Source organism: Poecilia reticulata, linkage group LG5 (genome assembly GCF_000633615.1).
Source record: "Poecilia reticulata strain Guanapo linkage group LG5, Guppy_female_1.0+MT, whole genome shotgun sequence".
Lineage (NCBI taxonomy): Eukaryota > Metazoa > Chordata > Actinopteri > Cyprinodontiformes > Poeciliidae > Poecilia > Poecilia reticulata.
The window spans coordinates 30,995,706-31,012,001 of record NC_024335.1 but is presented as its reverse complement, the minus strand read 5'-3'; the positions used below and the strand labels follow the sequence as shown (position 1 = coordinate 31,012,001).

At 40.1% G+C, this 16,296-nt stretch overlaps 1 protein-coding gene and 1 long non-coding RNA gene across 2 annotated transcripts; one reads left to right on the top strand and one right to left on the bottom strand.

Annotated features, from left to right (window-relative positions):
- Positions 1-4,557: 4,557 nt before the first annotated feature.
- gata1a (GATA binding protein 1a) lies at positions 4,558-12,004 on the bottom strand. The gene is made up of 6 exons (XM_008410518.2): positions 11,550-12,004; positions 10,111-10,336; positions 8,181-8,687; positions 6,732-6,877; positions 6,513-6,638; positions 4,558-5,214 (listed from the first exon to the last, which is right to left on the bottom strand). Exons 2-6 carry the CDS (start codon positions 10,322-10,324, stop codon positions 4,927-4,929), a joined length of 1,281 nt encoding a protein of 426 aa, XP_008408740.1. The 5' UTR covers positions 10,325-10,336; positions 11,550-12,004; the 3' UTR covers positions 4,558-4,926.
- On the top strand, positions 6,604-15,783 carry LOC108166275 (uncharacterized). Its single transcript, XR_001776584.1, has 3 exons — positions 6,604-6,679; positions 7,925-7,990; positions 14,721-15,783. It is a non-coding gene; the product is annotated as an uncharacterized LOC108166275 (long non-coding RNA).
- The last annotated feature ends 513 nt before the right edge of the window (positions 15,784-16,296 follow it).

Below are 16,296 nucleotides of genomic sequence, written 5' to 3'. Positions count from 1 at the left end.
TGACACATACTACGTTTTGGGGACCCACTGCTCCTTGTGGGGACCAAAGCCTGGTCCTCAAGGGGAAACACTTCTTTTGGGTCAGGGGTCAGATTTAGGACTAAGGTGTGAATTGAATTTTGTTTAGGGTCAGGAATATGGTAAGGGTAAGGTTTAATCTGTAGAAATGAATGGAAGTCAACGGAAAGTCCCCATAAAGAACGCCACGCAAACATGTGTGTGGGTGTATGGGTGGATGGTGTTGCCAGATGTTCGCTGATCTGTGTTCAAGAAGATGAAACCAAATGCATAAATGAAAGTATTATTTCTCCTTGACACCTGCAGTGAGGCATGAAGCAAACGTTCAGCCACACAGATTATGAGATCCAATCACACCAGATTTGATCGGTTATAAAAAACAAAACAAAAAAAAACCCATCGAACTCTTTGATAGCCATAGCCTTTTTTCATGGGCGATTATTGCGATGTGTGTGTTTGTGTTTGTCACATATAAAGCAACCCAGTGAGGCCCTGGCCGACTAACTGACAGGGAGGATGAGAGTGGCGGAGCAGGCAGCAGGTGGATGATCTGGGGTCTGTGGCCTCCGTGATAACTTATCAGTCATCTTGCAGTCCTTACTGAGCAACCCCAGCCCTGCTGCTCAGCATAAAAAAGAAGAAAACATACATCACACGTGCTTGCCTCAGTGCTGTGTTTATTACTAGCCGCTTTAAAAGGCGTTAAATGTATTCGAAGGTGGCGGGATGTTTTCATGACGATGTGAAACCATTATTGTTTTTGTTTTTTCTGCCACAAATGTCAGCCAGAAACTTTGCCTCAATACTCTAATCTAATCTTCTGAGACATGACCACAAATGTGATCAACAAGAAACAGCTTTATCTGCTTTATTGAGCAGGATTCCTCTATGGAAACAATCACAGTGTAGCCGTGGGTTTTTTCTTGTAAAACAACCATATAAATAATTGGAATAAAATTGTATCTTTGGGACGTAAAAAGAAAATAAGACTGCACTTATTAGTTAACATGCATTCTGTATGTTCAAGGGAAAAAGTAATTAACATTTTAAGAGGACAGGGATTCACAGGGTGTCTATGCATCCTTGAGAAGTTTCTAATTTATGTTTCTAAAATTAAGTCCTTAAAATGTCTTGAATTCGTGACAAAAAAAGAGTTGGCCTTAAAAACATTAATCACAGATCTTAAATTTTATCACTGCAGAACTGAGATGTATTCTATTTTGTTGTGTGTCTTTTCTGTCAGGCAAAGGTTTTGACACCTGCAGACACCTTAATCATGTTACTGAGGGGGTTTAGCCATAGACAAAATATAAGGACTGCTCTCGCCTGTTGTCGCTGACGAGATTTAGGGCGGCCATCTTGGAGCGGTACTCCACTACACTCAGGTTACGTGTTTAGCAGGCACAATGACGTATCAGCGCATTTAATCGATCATAACACGCTACTTTGTTACGGGAAACCATATTCAAACATGTATCAAAGCTACATTTATGAACAATTGCATTTTTAAGTATGTATTTAATACATAGTTTATCATATTTAAATATGCTTAGTGGCTATAACAATAGAATAGGAATGGAATATTCCGATATCAATGTATGAAGAGCATATTACAAAGCACACAGCCGTTAATAATTTATTTAATAAATTATTTAGTAATATCAATACATAATTATATAACTATACAAACAAAAATAAATAATGATTAATACTGAATAATATATATTGGATACATGTTTATATGTATGTATGCATATACATATACATATATATAGATATATGTATATGTTTTTCAGCCGACGAGTTCTAGCTTCAGAGAGATTCAGCAGCTGAGATTGAGTCCAAAATCCGATGTGAGATTCATCTGTGCTGCAGTGAATCTGTCTCTCTTTATAGATATCTCCCTCTTCTTCCTCACATCGTCTTTAGGAAACTTTCAAAACTAAAACGGAAGATTTGGGATGTATCTTACTAGTGAAAGAATTACATATAAATAATAGTCTTTACCACCTGTGTAAACTTTGCTGGTGAATGTTGTAACATGTAATACAATTTTTATAATATATGCTACATTGTTTCATTTCTAATGTAGGCTCTTGTGTCAGATAATCTTAAATCAATGTTTTGGAATAATAATTTTTTTTTAATTTACGGAATCTCAGTTAGCCTTCATAGCGGGGCTGAACCGTATTACACCAAGCACTGTAGCTAATATTAGCTGGTATCTCACCGGTGGACATAAATACAGTAAAGTAATATTCTAATCACAAAATATACACAATAATATGTCATCTTACTTGTGAAATGTTGTCTGTGGAGCCCTCACATCAATAGTCCATCGATCAGAACAACAATATCCCTCAGTGCTGAGCCGAGGCATCTTATGCTGTTTTGATTGAGCAAAGTAGGAGGGTCGACCGCTCCAAGATGGCCGCCGTATTTCCTGCGCCGGAGCAGCCAATGAGGGTCTACTCTTAAATTATGTCTATGGTTTAAGCCATAGACATAAACGTTCATACTGTATATGGTTGAAGCTACCGCTAACTTGTCGCTAATACAACAAGGATAAAAAAGTCTATCTAGGTAGCATTTTTGTCTGATAAGTACAAATTCATTGTAAATTGTCTGGAAAACGTTTAGTTTAATAACTTTTGTTGCCAACTTTTGTTTTTTATATAAAAAAAACTTATGTTTGACACTGTGGGGTTTATGTCTGTAAAGAGTCAGAAACACAAAGCTGCACAGTTTTTGCTCTTTGATTATAAAACAGCAGTATCCTCTAGCCATCCTCTATCTTTATAGTTTTTAGGTCTTAAATTTGATTCAAGGTGGCATTAAAAAGTCTTGAAATTAACTTGCTGAAACCTGTAGATGCCTTGGGTACATCCAACGCATTTGAATGAGTGACGCAGGCCCAAATTAAAACTTTGTCAGAGCAACTTTCTAGTAGACAGCTGATGGGTCAGGACTCAAAACCATCATTCACTTTGACAAAACCTTCTGTTCCATGGAAAGAAAAGCATCTCCACGTCATCCAGTCTGACTGAAGTCTGCATAAAATTTATTCTACACCACTCACGTTTTGGATTTTATTTGTGATAAAGAGGAAAGAAAACACGCAACTTACTTTCCTTTCTCCTTCACAATTATGCATCCCTTTATGTTAGAGTCTAACATCACGACGCGTCATCACGACTTTACACAAGTGTCTTTACCTCTGCGGCAGAGGCTCTGCCGAACCCCTGAGACTGACTCACCGAAGCCCTGGGGTTCGATCGAACCCAGGTTAAGAACCACTGTGTTAGAGTATCACAAGTTAAAAAAAATCTAATTTAATAGGTTCAGGTTTGTGGCTGTATAAAAATGGAAAAAGTTGTTCAAGGGGTACGAGTAGTCAGGTTGATCTGGAAAACATCACATTTAGAGTGTCAGGTGTCAGAGTCCCTGGGGGAGCAAAAATGACTTAACATTAGTTATCAAAACAATCCTGAAAAAATGTTTGCTGTGAAGTTCAAAAGGTCACATCCACGGTCAGATTTACAAGGATGAGGCCCCTTGGCCTGGAGCCAGTTTTGGTGCCTCATCCACTTGAGAAAAAATCTCCTACTAGTTCAAATCAAAATACAAGGTAGTCCTATACATGACTTGATACATGTTGTTCTTAAAGAATGACTGTAGCGTCTCAATTTTCAAATACTTGAGTATTGTTTATTTTCATAAAATTCCCAACATTTTAATGCAATTCAATTGATATGGTCCTATACGTTTTGTATAAAGTACAATGAAAAACATGTATTAAAAAAAAAAAAAGGGGGGGAAAAAAAAGTCTTGGGCCACCTGTCCAAAAAATTGGGGCCCTGGGTTACCGCCTCTTTAAGGCCTTTCTTCTGGGAATTTGAAGATTTTTTTCCCCCCCAGAAGTTAGAAAACAACAAACAGCTGAAGACAGATCTACGCAGAAAGAATGTGATGATATTTGCTTACCTGCTAAGTGTGTGAAAATCAGAATGAGGAAGAAAGAAGTAGAAAATTCCTGAACTGGAACGCTGACACAGCGTGACTCAAGAATACCCTGGTTATTTCTATAAAATGCTTTCATTACTCAGCACTTTCAGCTTGACACAATAATATTACCTCTGATTACCAAAGTGTCTGATCTTTGGATACTAACAGGGCAAATAAAAATGGACGCGTTAGTGAAAATAAAAACATGGCATTCGATGTGTGTCAGTAAGACTGACGCCCAGTTGTTCCTCAACGGGCAAAAACTGGCAGAAGCATCAAACCAGGTGTAAGTGTTGCACTTTAGTTGAGTGTTTGTCACTTCTGCGGAAAAGGTGGGTGTGGGGCAGGGAGTATTTGCATAGCGACTTTGTACAATTACACTGTCAAAGTGGATCAGTGGCCGCACAAAGGCACCACTATGTCTGCGTGGAGGAGGACAATACCTGCACACAGGAGGCAACACTTTGGCCAGGCCACAGAGCTGCTGCGGATTCAAATGACCTAAAACAAAACCCCTCGCCAGTCAAGCTTATAAAGTCAAACATTTTATTCTTCTCCCTGCAGCTTTGGTGCGGTTAGATCATGTATGCAAATACATAACAGAGAGCTGTGAACATTAAAACTCCTGTGTAACTTCACATCATTTAACCCGAAGCAGGCGCCAGCAGTAAATCAGACGCTTGTTTTGTATAAAGGAGCAAATCTGTCATCAGTGTGTTTACATGCGCAGCAACCTCCATTGAATGATTTTTATCTGGCGTCGCACGCCAAAATATGTCAACAACAAATGCAATTAAAAAAACGAAAAAATACAGTGGAAAAAATAATAATAAACAAATCATCATTTATGTACAAATCCTACGCTAGACGAAGGAGAAAGCGCGCGCTGTAGCTGCTGCAAGGTCACACCAGAGTGGGCACCATGCCGGAGTTGAGGTGGTGCGCGTAGGGCAGGCCGGTGGAGGGGTGCAGCGGGGTCGGGGTGGGGATGAGGTGCGGTGTGTGGCTGTAAGTCAGCAGAGTCCCGGGGCAAAGGGAAAAGGGTCCGCCATTGTCGTCCAGGGGAGGCGGCTGGACCACGTCCGAGTACGGCTCCAACATGGCGACCTTCTTGCTCTTCTTGTTCTTGTTGGAGACTTTCCGGTTCCGGGTCTGGATGCCTTCCTTCTTCATGGTGAGCGGTCGGTTGACCTTGGGAGTAGACGAGAGGAGTTATGACAGAAATGTCCCCCACCAGGATTCTGCGTCGGGTTGGAAATGTTGCTTTGACCTCATGTGGGGCCTCAACAGGGCCGGCTCGAGTCTTTCTGGGACCCTAAGAAGATTTTTATTTTGAGGCCTCTCGCACCAACATCTCAACACCAGATGCTTCATCATTCCTATGCTACACTATGTGTGTAACCTACACGTCATGCTAGTGTTATTAAAGCTATTGCCTTAATTAACTGAATTAATTAGAATTTTGAAATGGAGAGTGATATTAAAGTGTGGCAGTAAGGTTGGACTATATTGCTGAAAAACATATCACAATATTAGCATTTCATATGAGTCGATATTGACATTTATTGATTAGTTTTTTTGTTTTAAATATCTGAAATACGCGACTTTTCCTTTTATCCACAAGTTACACAAGTTACTCAACAGGTTGTTGCTAGGTAACCAAGGAGAAAGCCACTCATAGCTGGTTGAGTGGCTCAACTAGCTATGGCTCTCCTAGCTAACTTAGGTTGCCATGAGAGATTGAGTGGCTACAGCCTTTCCTCTGCCTACATGCCCCAGAATGCTATGCGGTTCTGGATCTGAATTCCTTTAAAATTATTGAATTCTATCAGACATATGATCTACTGATATTGATCATGTTTATCGCAATTATTAATTTATTGCCAAGACTTATGTGGCATATCAACAATTTACAGTAACAGTGAATTTACAGTAAACAATTCAACAAGTTTTTTATCTTGTTTTTTTATGTGTCTTGCACTGCAAAAACACAATGTCTTACCAAGTATTTTGTCTAGTTTCTAGTGCAAATATCTTAGTATACTTAAGAAAGGACAAAACTAGCTTACAAGTAACATTTCAGGAGCTTGCTTAAGTCAATAATTCCTTGATACTCATGAAAAAATAGGAGTTCCTTTGGCAGATTATTTATCTTATAACGAGCCAATTTTCCATGTCATAATTAAAATACTCTGCAAATAAAATAAGTAATTTTTCATCCATATTAAGGAACAAGCTCCTAAAGTTACTTGTCTGTTAGTTTTGCCTTATCTCAAGTCTACTAATTTATTTTCACTCAAAAAATACTTGGTAAGATTTAGTTTTTTTTGCAATGTGTGCAATTTATCACAACAAAATTGAAAGAAATAATCTTCACAATATCTTCTTATATAAAAACAGTTGCCATTAAAAAAAATAAATAAAACTGATGTAATGGCCCAAAGCAGCAGCATAACTCGCTTCTGCCTTGGGCCGGCTCTGGGCCTCACATTGTGCAGTTTGAAGTAGAGTCCGCAGGCGTTGCACACGGGCTCCCCGCTGGCGTTGCGCCGCCACAGCGTCGTCGTGCTGGTGTGACAGTTGGCGCACACGGTACCCGCGCGCTTGCTCACGATCTGAAACACGCGTGAGAAAAAACAACAACACGACAATTAAGGTTTGTGCAGCAGCAGGTGTGCTTAGCATCTCCGAGAAGGAGCGAGTCCCACCAGTCTCTTCTTGGGCCGGATCAGAGGTCGGTTCTGGCCGTTCATCTTGTGGTACAGTCCGCAGGCGTTGCATAGGTAGTGTCCGGTACCGTCCCGGCGCCACAGGGGCGTCGCAGTGGCTCCGCAGTTTACACACTCTCGGGCCTCTGTTAAAAAGAACAAAATGTGTGTAAATTTAAATAGAAAAATAGAAAGAAAAAAAAAATAGTCCTTCCTTGCCATTTCCCTTGCTTTCTCTGGCAGCTGGTTAGCTTACATTTCGTGACAAGGCGTTGATAGAAACTTTATCACAAGTTTTGGCAACTCCCAGCCAAGACAAGTTGCCTTCCTGCAGCTGCTTTGATGAGTCGTCGTGAAATGGAAACGACTTCCAACATTTCTGTTCATTGAGTTTCCCCTGAAACCTCTTTTTGTCTATCAGTATAAATCGGTTTACTATACTGTAATTAGCATTGTGTAGAAAATCCTGCACGAGGCGGCTAACGGGGCAAAGGTTACAGCCTGGAGACTAAAACCTCCATCCTGCTGTTCCTACAGCTTCGGTCTTTTTATTGACAGCCTGAAGAAAGTGTCAGAGTGATTCGAGTTTATTAAGGCTCCTATCTCTCACTCACACTTCCCCATCAACTTGATGCAATCACCTTGGCATCAGTAAGTAAATAGCTTTTTTTTTTTATTACCAAATGGTAAGTTTACTATCCTCACTAGGATGAAGTTAGAAAATATTTAAGTGAATTTTAATCCTTCTGTATGACTGAATTGGATAGGAATATGTTTTTTTATAACTGGATATGAATTAGATCTGTTTGTCTTTTAAAATTCTTGACATTTGTTAGAAATTTGCACCACACAAATAAACTGAATTAAATTGTTGCTGTGCAATGTCAAGTCAGCTGGCTGTAAGGAGGCGTTTGTTGTGCTACTGGCAATAAAAGACAAGGCTGTTTAGAAAATATCTGCAGTTGCAAAAAAAAAAAAAACCCTGATTTATATATATGTGTTTAAATTTGTGTATTTAAAATCATATTAAAAATAATGAATTAACATAGTTTTAAATAAAATAACTATTTTCTTCAAAAATCTAAAATAATTGTTGTCTTTCATTGAGTTTAACATTCTGTTTTAAATTTTGGTATAAATATCATGAAGCTGTGATATGTTTACTCAAGGAAGTTTTAATATCAATCCAACAGTGGTGTTCCTAAGAGGTGGCCAAGAGGGGGGCAGCAACCTGGAGAAAATCGACAACCGCTAAGCAGGTATTAAACATACTTCAATTAAACTCACTATTCCGTGCTAAACTTTTTCATTTTATTGGTTTGATGCAATATTTTATCTTTAAATGTCACATTTACATTAAGTGAAAGGGAGAAATCATCATAATTAACAGAAATTTAGGCTTACAAACAATATATACATATGTCGTCAGTTTTCTGTGCCGAGTCTCACCTGGAGTGGTCGGCCTCAGCTTGTTGCGGAGCTTCGGGGAGTAGGACGGGCTGATCCAGGCTCCGGCACTGGAGTAGAGGGCTGGCGAGCCGTAGTCCTGCGGCCCGCTCATGTACGAGCTGTAGGGGCTCAGCATGTGGGGGTGCGAGTGGGATGAGGGGGTGTACATGCTTCCGGCGGCAGGGGTCAGGTTCAGGAAGTTGCTGCTGGCTCCTGAGCCGCCCAGGGGGCTCAGACGCTCCGCTTTGAGGACCTCCTGGAGCCGGGGGCTATCCCTGCCCTCCCTTCCGGGGGAAGGGTACCCGTCCCTGGAGGCGGTGAAGGAGGAGACCATCCCGGGGGAGTAGAGGGAGGTCGGGGTGTGCGAGTGCAGCGGCGTCTTGGTGAGCGGGCTGCCGCTCCAGGTGGAGGCCGCGGGGCTGTAGGACGAGCTCAGCGGGTGGCTCGGGGGCCCATCCAGGAGCTGGAGGTTACTTAGGAGGCCTGGGGAGGTGTACACCTGCCGGACTTTAGACCACACAGAGAAAAAGGAATGAAATCATCAAGTCTGGGTTTCAGATCAGCGGCCTGTTAAATATGTTAATGTGGGAGCAAATCGTGTATTAGACTTTATTGAAAAAAGAGAATGGAGCTCCAGCTTAAAAAAATTATTCATTTGTTACAATTAATCAAATTAAGTTTGTTAAACTTACTTTCTTTATGTTTGTTTAACATGACAACTTAATAAACTTAATATGTTTACTTAAGTTGATTACTTGTAGCAAATTAACTAAATTTCTTTTAAGTTGAATCTCCTGTTTTGTTTTTCAGACAGGGTCTATTTTAAGATTTACAAATTTACATCTCAAAGGGAAAATATTAAGCATAACCCAAAGTGTTTTTTTTTCCTTCAACAGTCATATTTTTTTATATCACGGTAAATAGGAGAGAAAACATAAAGGGACTGTATACTTCAAAACAGACTTGAACACTCATTTACTTGGCTTAATACAGCGAGACTTTTAAAGGAACTTATTTTTTTGTTGCTAGGAATAGACTAAAATATTTTAATAACCAAAAAAAAAAAAAAAAAGATGTCAGGCCCGAAAGATTTAGTAAACTGAACATATTTCTTTGGTAACACTTTATTTGACTGAACATTAAATAGTCATAAACATGACATGAAGTGATGTTAAATGTGAATGAATGTCGTTATGAGTAATTCAGTAAACAGTGACACTTTTAGTGCAATTTTGCATTAAAAGTGTCACTGTTTACTGAATAATGGTATTATTATTCAGTAAATAACAATGTCATTATTATATACTGAATAATAATTAATCTTGTAATTTAGTGAATTATATTAATCTAGTGAAAGAATATTCTGTATTATTTTACTAAATGAAATTATTATTTAATCCAGTAAATTAAACATAAATTTGCTGAATTAAATCCTATCCAGTACATATTAATATACTGAATTCAATTAATGTTAAATGATATTAATTAAGTTAATATTAACTTCAGTAGATTAACTAAATAACAAACAATGCAGGAGTGCAACCTGCGTTGTTTAATGCAAAAACCATTTTGTTTTTGTATTGAACAAAAAAGTTTAAAGCAACTTCTTTGCATTAAAAAGTTGCCATTTTTAAAGTGTCATTCTTTACCAAATGACACTTGACGACCTCTGTCATGAACATCCAACATCCATGAAGACTCCAGGTTTATGTCTTATTCACGTCCCTCCGGATAAGTGTTAGCATTTCTTTAATAAAGACAAACGTCTGAGACGTTTTCTTCACTTTATGTAATTTATTGCTGGGTAAGTAAAAAGCACTTATACCAAAATTATTTTTAGTTGGGGGATGGCCGCGGAATATTTGCCCATGGGGCAAACTGTTTGGACGCCCCCCGGTTCAGAGGACGGAGAGGGATCGCTGGCGCTCACCGGAGCTGTGTCTGTAGCTGGACGGCGCTCGGCTGTGGCTCGGGTTGGGGAAGAATGAGGACAGCCCGGCGTAATCTGCGTCTGCGGCTGAGAAGAAGGCCTCTCCTTCTTCCCCGGCGGTCAACAGGCACGGGTCGGAGGGGAAGCCGGCGAGGGGGTCGGAGCTGAGCAGGGTGGGAGACACCCAGTGGGACTGGTCTGACGAATCCTCCATGATCACTTTCACCTTGCAATAAAAGCACATATCCATCACTCGTCCCAACACACCGGTCTGCCAGCGCAGGCGACTCTGATCGAGGCAGATAAGGCGTCATCGCCGGGCCCCGACATTCGCTAACACAACAAACAAGTGCAACTTGAAATTATCAGGGACGAGATCTCGACAGCAGGCTTTTTCAAACTTCCTTTTCTAGGATCCTCATTTGACTGTGGCTGAAAGTAACAACTAAAAATAACCGGCACTTTAAAAGTAGTGATGCAGCCAGTGACCGAACGGTTACTAGCTGGCCTTAAAACATAATAGGTGTGCCGGTTGGAGGTAGGCTGAAGAAATGCCCGAGGGGATGAAAAACGAAAAAAACTGAAAAAAAAGGTTCTGCTTCTTTTTTTTCTTTTTCTTTTCATAAACAGAGCATCTTAGAGAATGACAGAAAATCTTCCCCAAAACATTTATCTTCAAGAATATAAAAAAGTGGTTAAAGTAAGAAATATCACAGTCGTGGTAAAAGTCAGTGTCAATCTCGCTCAGGATCTTTACAGGAAAGAGAAGAGGGAAGAGAAGTGGCTGATAGCGAGAGATAAAGTCTGAGAAAATCTGATATGGCCCCATTTTTATAATCCTGAATGTGTCCATTTGCGATGACAAAGTCAGAAACACGCAGGACGAAAATAAAAATCTGATTTGATTAATAAAAATCTGAAAGCAAAAGTATGAAGACATCTCAAGGTTGAAAGCAGGAAGAAGTTTCACATAAATACATTTAAACTTCATAATTACAAACACACAACTCATCCTAAACTGAGCATTCAGTTTAGGATGTTTGTTTTGATAAAAAAAAATGTTTGTTTTGTTTGTTTTTGTTTCTTTTGATAAAATTATTTGAGCTATTTTTCCTAACTCGATTTGGAATCAATATGGAGGAAAACATCTTTTTTTTTTATCTATAAAATATATTGCTTTAATTAAGTGGAAACACCAATACTTACAGTTTCATTAAAAAGTTTCCGCCTCAAAATGAACTTAAACCGTGATGTCAAAAGTGGCCAATCAGAGACTGTTGAATTTTTTAAATATTTATTTTAATAATAATAATAATAATAATAATAATAATAATAATAATAATAATAATAATAATAATAATAATAATAAAAAGAGCAAAACAATTAACGAGAGACAACTCAAGAACATCAGTCCAACATGAGATGAAATGGTCACCTACCAGAGTGGATGCTCGCAGAATTTCTACAACCCAGTGGAAAGAGGTCCAGTTCAAGTCGACCGACCGACTGACTGACTGACTGTCTGTCTCGCCGCAGGCTGATGGCTACAAGAGCAACTTCTTCAACCAGCAGCAAAGTTTAGGGCTTACGAGACAGTCCGTGGGAGGGGTTGGAGACAACTTTTTTTTTTTTGACAAGACACACCTCTCTGGTCCACAGAGAAAGAGCCCGCAAGATGGCAGATGTTACATATTTACAGCTACGAGAGAGGGAGACAGAGAAAAATCACATTTGACCGTGTCATTTATTTACGAAATACAAATATCGCCGGTGGGTTTATGGCCCTGGAAGGCCGTTTTAAATCTTAGTTCCTCTGCTCTTCCTTTATGTCCCTGCGCGCTGCTTGCGTCGCATTGATAAAGGCCGTGTATCTCGGATGATTTTCACCACGAATTTAAAAAAAGCGGCAAACCACGGCTGTTATCAAGCCGCTCCAGGTGATGGACAGAAACGCCGGATGAGACGGGGTTTATTTAGGTGTGGGACTCAGACACGTCGAGGAGCAGGCCATCTCCAGGGCCCTTCAGGGAGCACACGCGCCATGGAGAGGCCCTCCTTTTCTTCTCTTGTTCTTTTTAGTGTCTGCTGATTAAATGTGCATACGGCCCCAGATAAGAGCGAGCCCACATGGAAAAAGAGCTTGAGAGGCATTTGAACAAAGTGGAGGGAAAAATGCAAAGACGCAATTTCTTTGTGGTTCGGCAAAGCTTGGAGTGGAAGCGCAGTAATGCAAATCGGGGAAAGAGCAGCAATCATATGGGAGAGATATGGTCTGGACACGGCCTGGCAGCACACAAGCTCGACACTGTGCCCGGTCATTTGATAGTCAAAACAGCTCCCAAATTTCCTCTCTCTTTGTTCATTTACAGTTTTCAGGGAAATCAGGGGAGAAAAACAGTTAGGCAGAAATGAGATGAAGGCTGATCTTTTTCCCAGCCTTTTAAGAAACCACAGCGGTTATGGAGGATTGATTCCTGATAACCTGCATCAGTTAGCCCAGGTGCAAATCGAAACATGGGGTCCTGGCAGCTGCGGGGTGAAAAAGTGTTTAATTAGTTCAACCATCTCTGTGAATTTTCCATTCCTGGGAACAATTGTTCAAGTAGACCATGAAGCCAACAAAAATAAACGGAGGAGAATAGCAAAGGTCAGCGAGGTCAACCTCGGCAGACTTTTTATGAAACGGATGATCGACAAACCGGAACCGGGCCAACTTTACTGTTTTAACAGGACGCTCAGGTGAAGTACTTGCTTTTTTTGTGGAAGCCTTGATTGGATTTAATAGATTTGGAAGCTAAATGTTTATTAATTTTACTAGCAAAGTAAAAATATCACCAAAGTAAAACGAGGCATAACGCCAAAGTAAAAGTACAACAGCTGGTTCTTATAGGGGGACTTTTAGTACTGCTAGAAGAAGTTGGTTTTAGCCATTATACAAGGTAAATACACAGGTAATTACTGTGACGTAGAGCTATTAAACCACAGAGAATATACAGACTAAAAGACTAGTTGATCAGGAAACCAGCATTTATGTATAGGGTCTGTTTGGATAAGAATCGGCCTGAAAAATGAGCACAAAATGGATGGAGCGCAGGTTAATGATGACCCCAAGGTAACATGGAAAAGAGCCTGATAAAAGAGCCTGTACAGATGTGATTTGGGTCAAAAATGTCACCCAATGCAAGACGGTGGCTAATTTGTCTTACATTGGGTGAGACAATGTAAAACATTCCTGGAAATATCATAATATCATTGGACAGTTCCTATCCTTATTCCAGGATCTGTTTCAGAGCTGTGTAAGGACAGACTTCTAGACATTGTCAAAAACTTTGAGCAGTTGTCATCAGGCAAATTACACCGCATGATCAAATGCTGAAACTGTTCCCCAGCTTTCTGCCTTCGTCTGTTTGAGACTTTATCACTGTGTGGTATGTAAGGAGCGCAATAAAGATTATGAAGAATAAGAACCCAAGTCTGGTACCTCCTCATGTAGGAATAACATTGAATCCAACTTTATTCTGTTTCACTTAAAAAAAAGAAAGAAAAAACATCAAGAAATGTAAACTGCTGCGCTCAGTCACAAGCTAACTTTTAGCAATGAAGGCTAATAACAGGCTTTGTTGCATTTCCTGTATTTAACCCTAGACAAACAAATCACAATTAAAGGTTTTACAGTACTGAGTGTGTGACATAACGAAAGAGATACAACCGGCATGAGGGCTAAATAATCGTTTATTGTAGCGGCTATCGCTAGCTTAAACACGTGATTAAATCTCAGCCTTCCTGTTTATTCATCCATCTTAGAATTTGCAGTAGATAATACAGTATTTTAAGAGCCCAAAGTCTAAACTTAAGAACCAAAAGCAAATGCTGATAGGTATTCATATTACCACTGATGCAGGAACACAATCGTTGTGAGGGGTAAATCATTTATTGCATCAGCTATCATCGCTGGTGAGAAATCTCAGACCTTCCTGTTTATTTGTCTAACTTGTAACTTGAAAATCCAATCCAACTTTATTTATAAAGCACTTTAAAACAACCACAGCTGATACAAAGTGCTGTACATTAAAACACAACATAACAATAAAAAAGTAAAAACTCTTACAGTTTAAAAACAAAAACATACAATTTAAAACTAGATCCCGCTGGAGTTGAAAGCCAAGTAAAATAGATGGGTTTTAAGACGAACTTTAAAATGTTGACTTTTGAGCAGAAATGGAACCTGTAGTTAAGCTACATTCTTCAACCACAACACAGTAGAACAGTTTTATTTTCCTCCTTTATTTTTGTTTGAGGAAAAACAAAGAAACCAAAAAAGTCTAAGTCTTTTAGACTTTTTTGTCTGAACGACTTAAAAAGTTGGTACTTTTTAAACATTTCCACTTGAAAGATGTTAAACATGGGAGGATGATAACTTTCTTAATTGCCTGTGTGCTTGCCTAATCGAGGTGTTGCTTGTCCAGATCATTCAAATGATTGTCCAAAATTAGCATCTTCAGAGCTTGCAGGTAGGATGAGATGCATGCTGGGTAGACTCGATAGGCAAAGTGTCTTCTATAGAAGTCTTCCTTATTTAACGACTCGATTTGGTCTGCTTTCCCACTAAGGACCGCTGTGTCAAGATGAAATGGGACTGAGCCGAGCTGCTCTCTAAGCACATCGGCTTACGTGGCTGTTATGAGGAGTGACGGCGCTGAAGTCTGCGCCGCAAGCGTGGACAGCTGGGCAGGGACGTGGCGGCCTGCGACGCCCTGATAAGCGCTTATCAAGATGAACGCAGGAGGAGGCCGGGAATTACAAGCAGCACAGCCGCAGGCCCACAGGACCCTGCGGCCTCGGCCTGGTCGTGCTGTGCAAGTCGGACTCACAGTGAGAGTGGTACATGTGCAGCGTGGCCCATCAGATGTCAGTGTTTCCTGCTTGCGCTCTGAAGTGACACTACAGTGTGAAGTACAAGACAGTTGGGGGGGGGGAGCTGTTTGAGCCGGTCGTAACCCGGATGGCATTGTGTGTCACCACTGGACTTTGATGGCAGCCTTCAAATTCCCAAGAAACGGGCTTCTGTGAAGGCGGTGGTCTTATCTCTTTGGTGCAGGGCTGCAGCAGCAGTGCTATACCCAGGAGAGCTCTCTCTCTCACACACACACACACACACACACGCACTCACTAACACACACAAACTGTCCTCACCATCACCAAACAAATTCAGAGATGAGTTGCCTCCTCCATGCTGATCTTGGCATGTGAGGTGACGTTTTTAGCAGCAGAGGAGCGTGAAAGTGTTGCTCTGACTAATAAAGTTAGCTTGTCCCTTAGCTATTGTAACTCTTTCCACTGTTGAGTTCATGCAATCTCACCATACACAAATGTGTAAAAGAGAAACTATTAAAACTTGTAGCTTTTCCCCCCTAAATGTTCATGTTGTTTGGAGTTAGTTTTTGTTCCTGTAAAGATCTCGTGAGCCTATTTGTTGTTGTTGTTGCACAGATGCTGGTAAAATCTTTTTTTGTCTTCTTTGCTTTGGGTTATTATCGAGTTGCCTTGCTAAAGTATTTATGCCTGTTTAACTTTTTTTTAAAAATGTCACATTGTAGTCACAAACCTCTATTTCTTTGAAATTTTCATAGAGCAGCATAAAGTCAGATGGGTTCCTACAGATGACCAGTGATACTGTAGTCATTTAGAAGGCTGGGTTTTCCAAATAAGATGATTTCAGTTTTGCTTTCGTTCAGATTATTAGGCATATTTGAACATCTGTGAGGCTCATCTGTAGGGGCTGAAGAGCAGTGTGGCCAGAATAGATAAATAAATATGGATAACATCCGCAAAGCAGTGAAAGGCGGCGTTATGTTGAATAAGTGTTGTGTTAAGAGTGGAAAAGAAGTGGAACTAGAATGGATCAGTGAGGAACCCCGAAGTCAAGATGGGACAGGACTGAACTGTGGGTCAGTTAGCTGCCCAGAGCTTAGGACACTGTTTGAAACACTAAATCTGACTCAAACTTTTACACAACCTCCTCCATGGTTTCCAAATTGTTCGCTGTCTAATGTTCACTAACAAACCTTTGAAGCTTCCCTGTTTACAATATGTAGTACTTTGTGTTGTCACAAAATTACAAGAACATATGTTGAAATGAAGCAAATTTAACTTTTTACTTACATTTACAATAGAAATATTCTAATA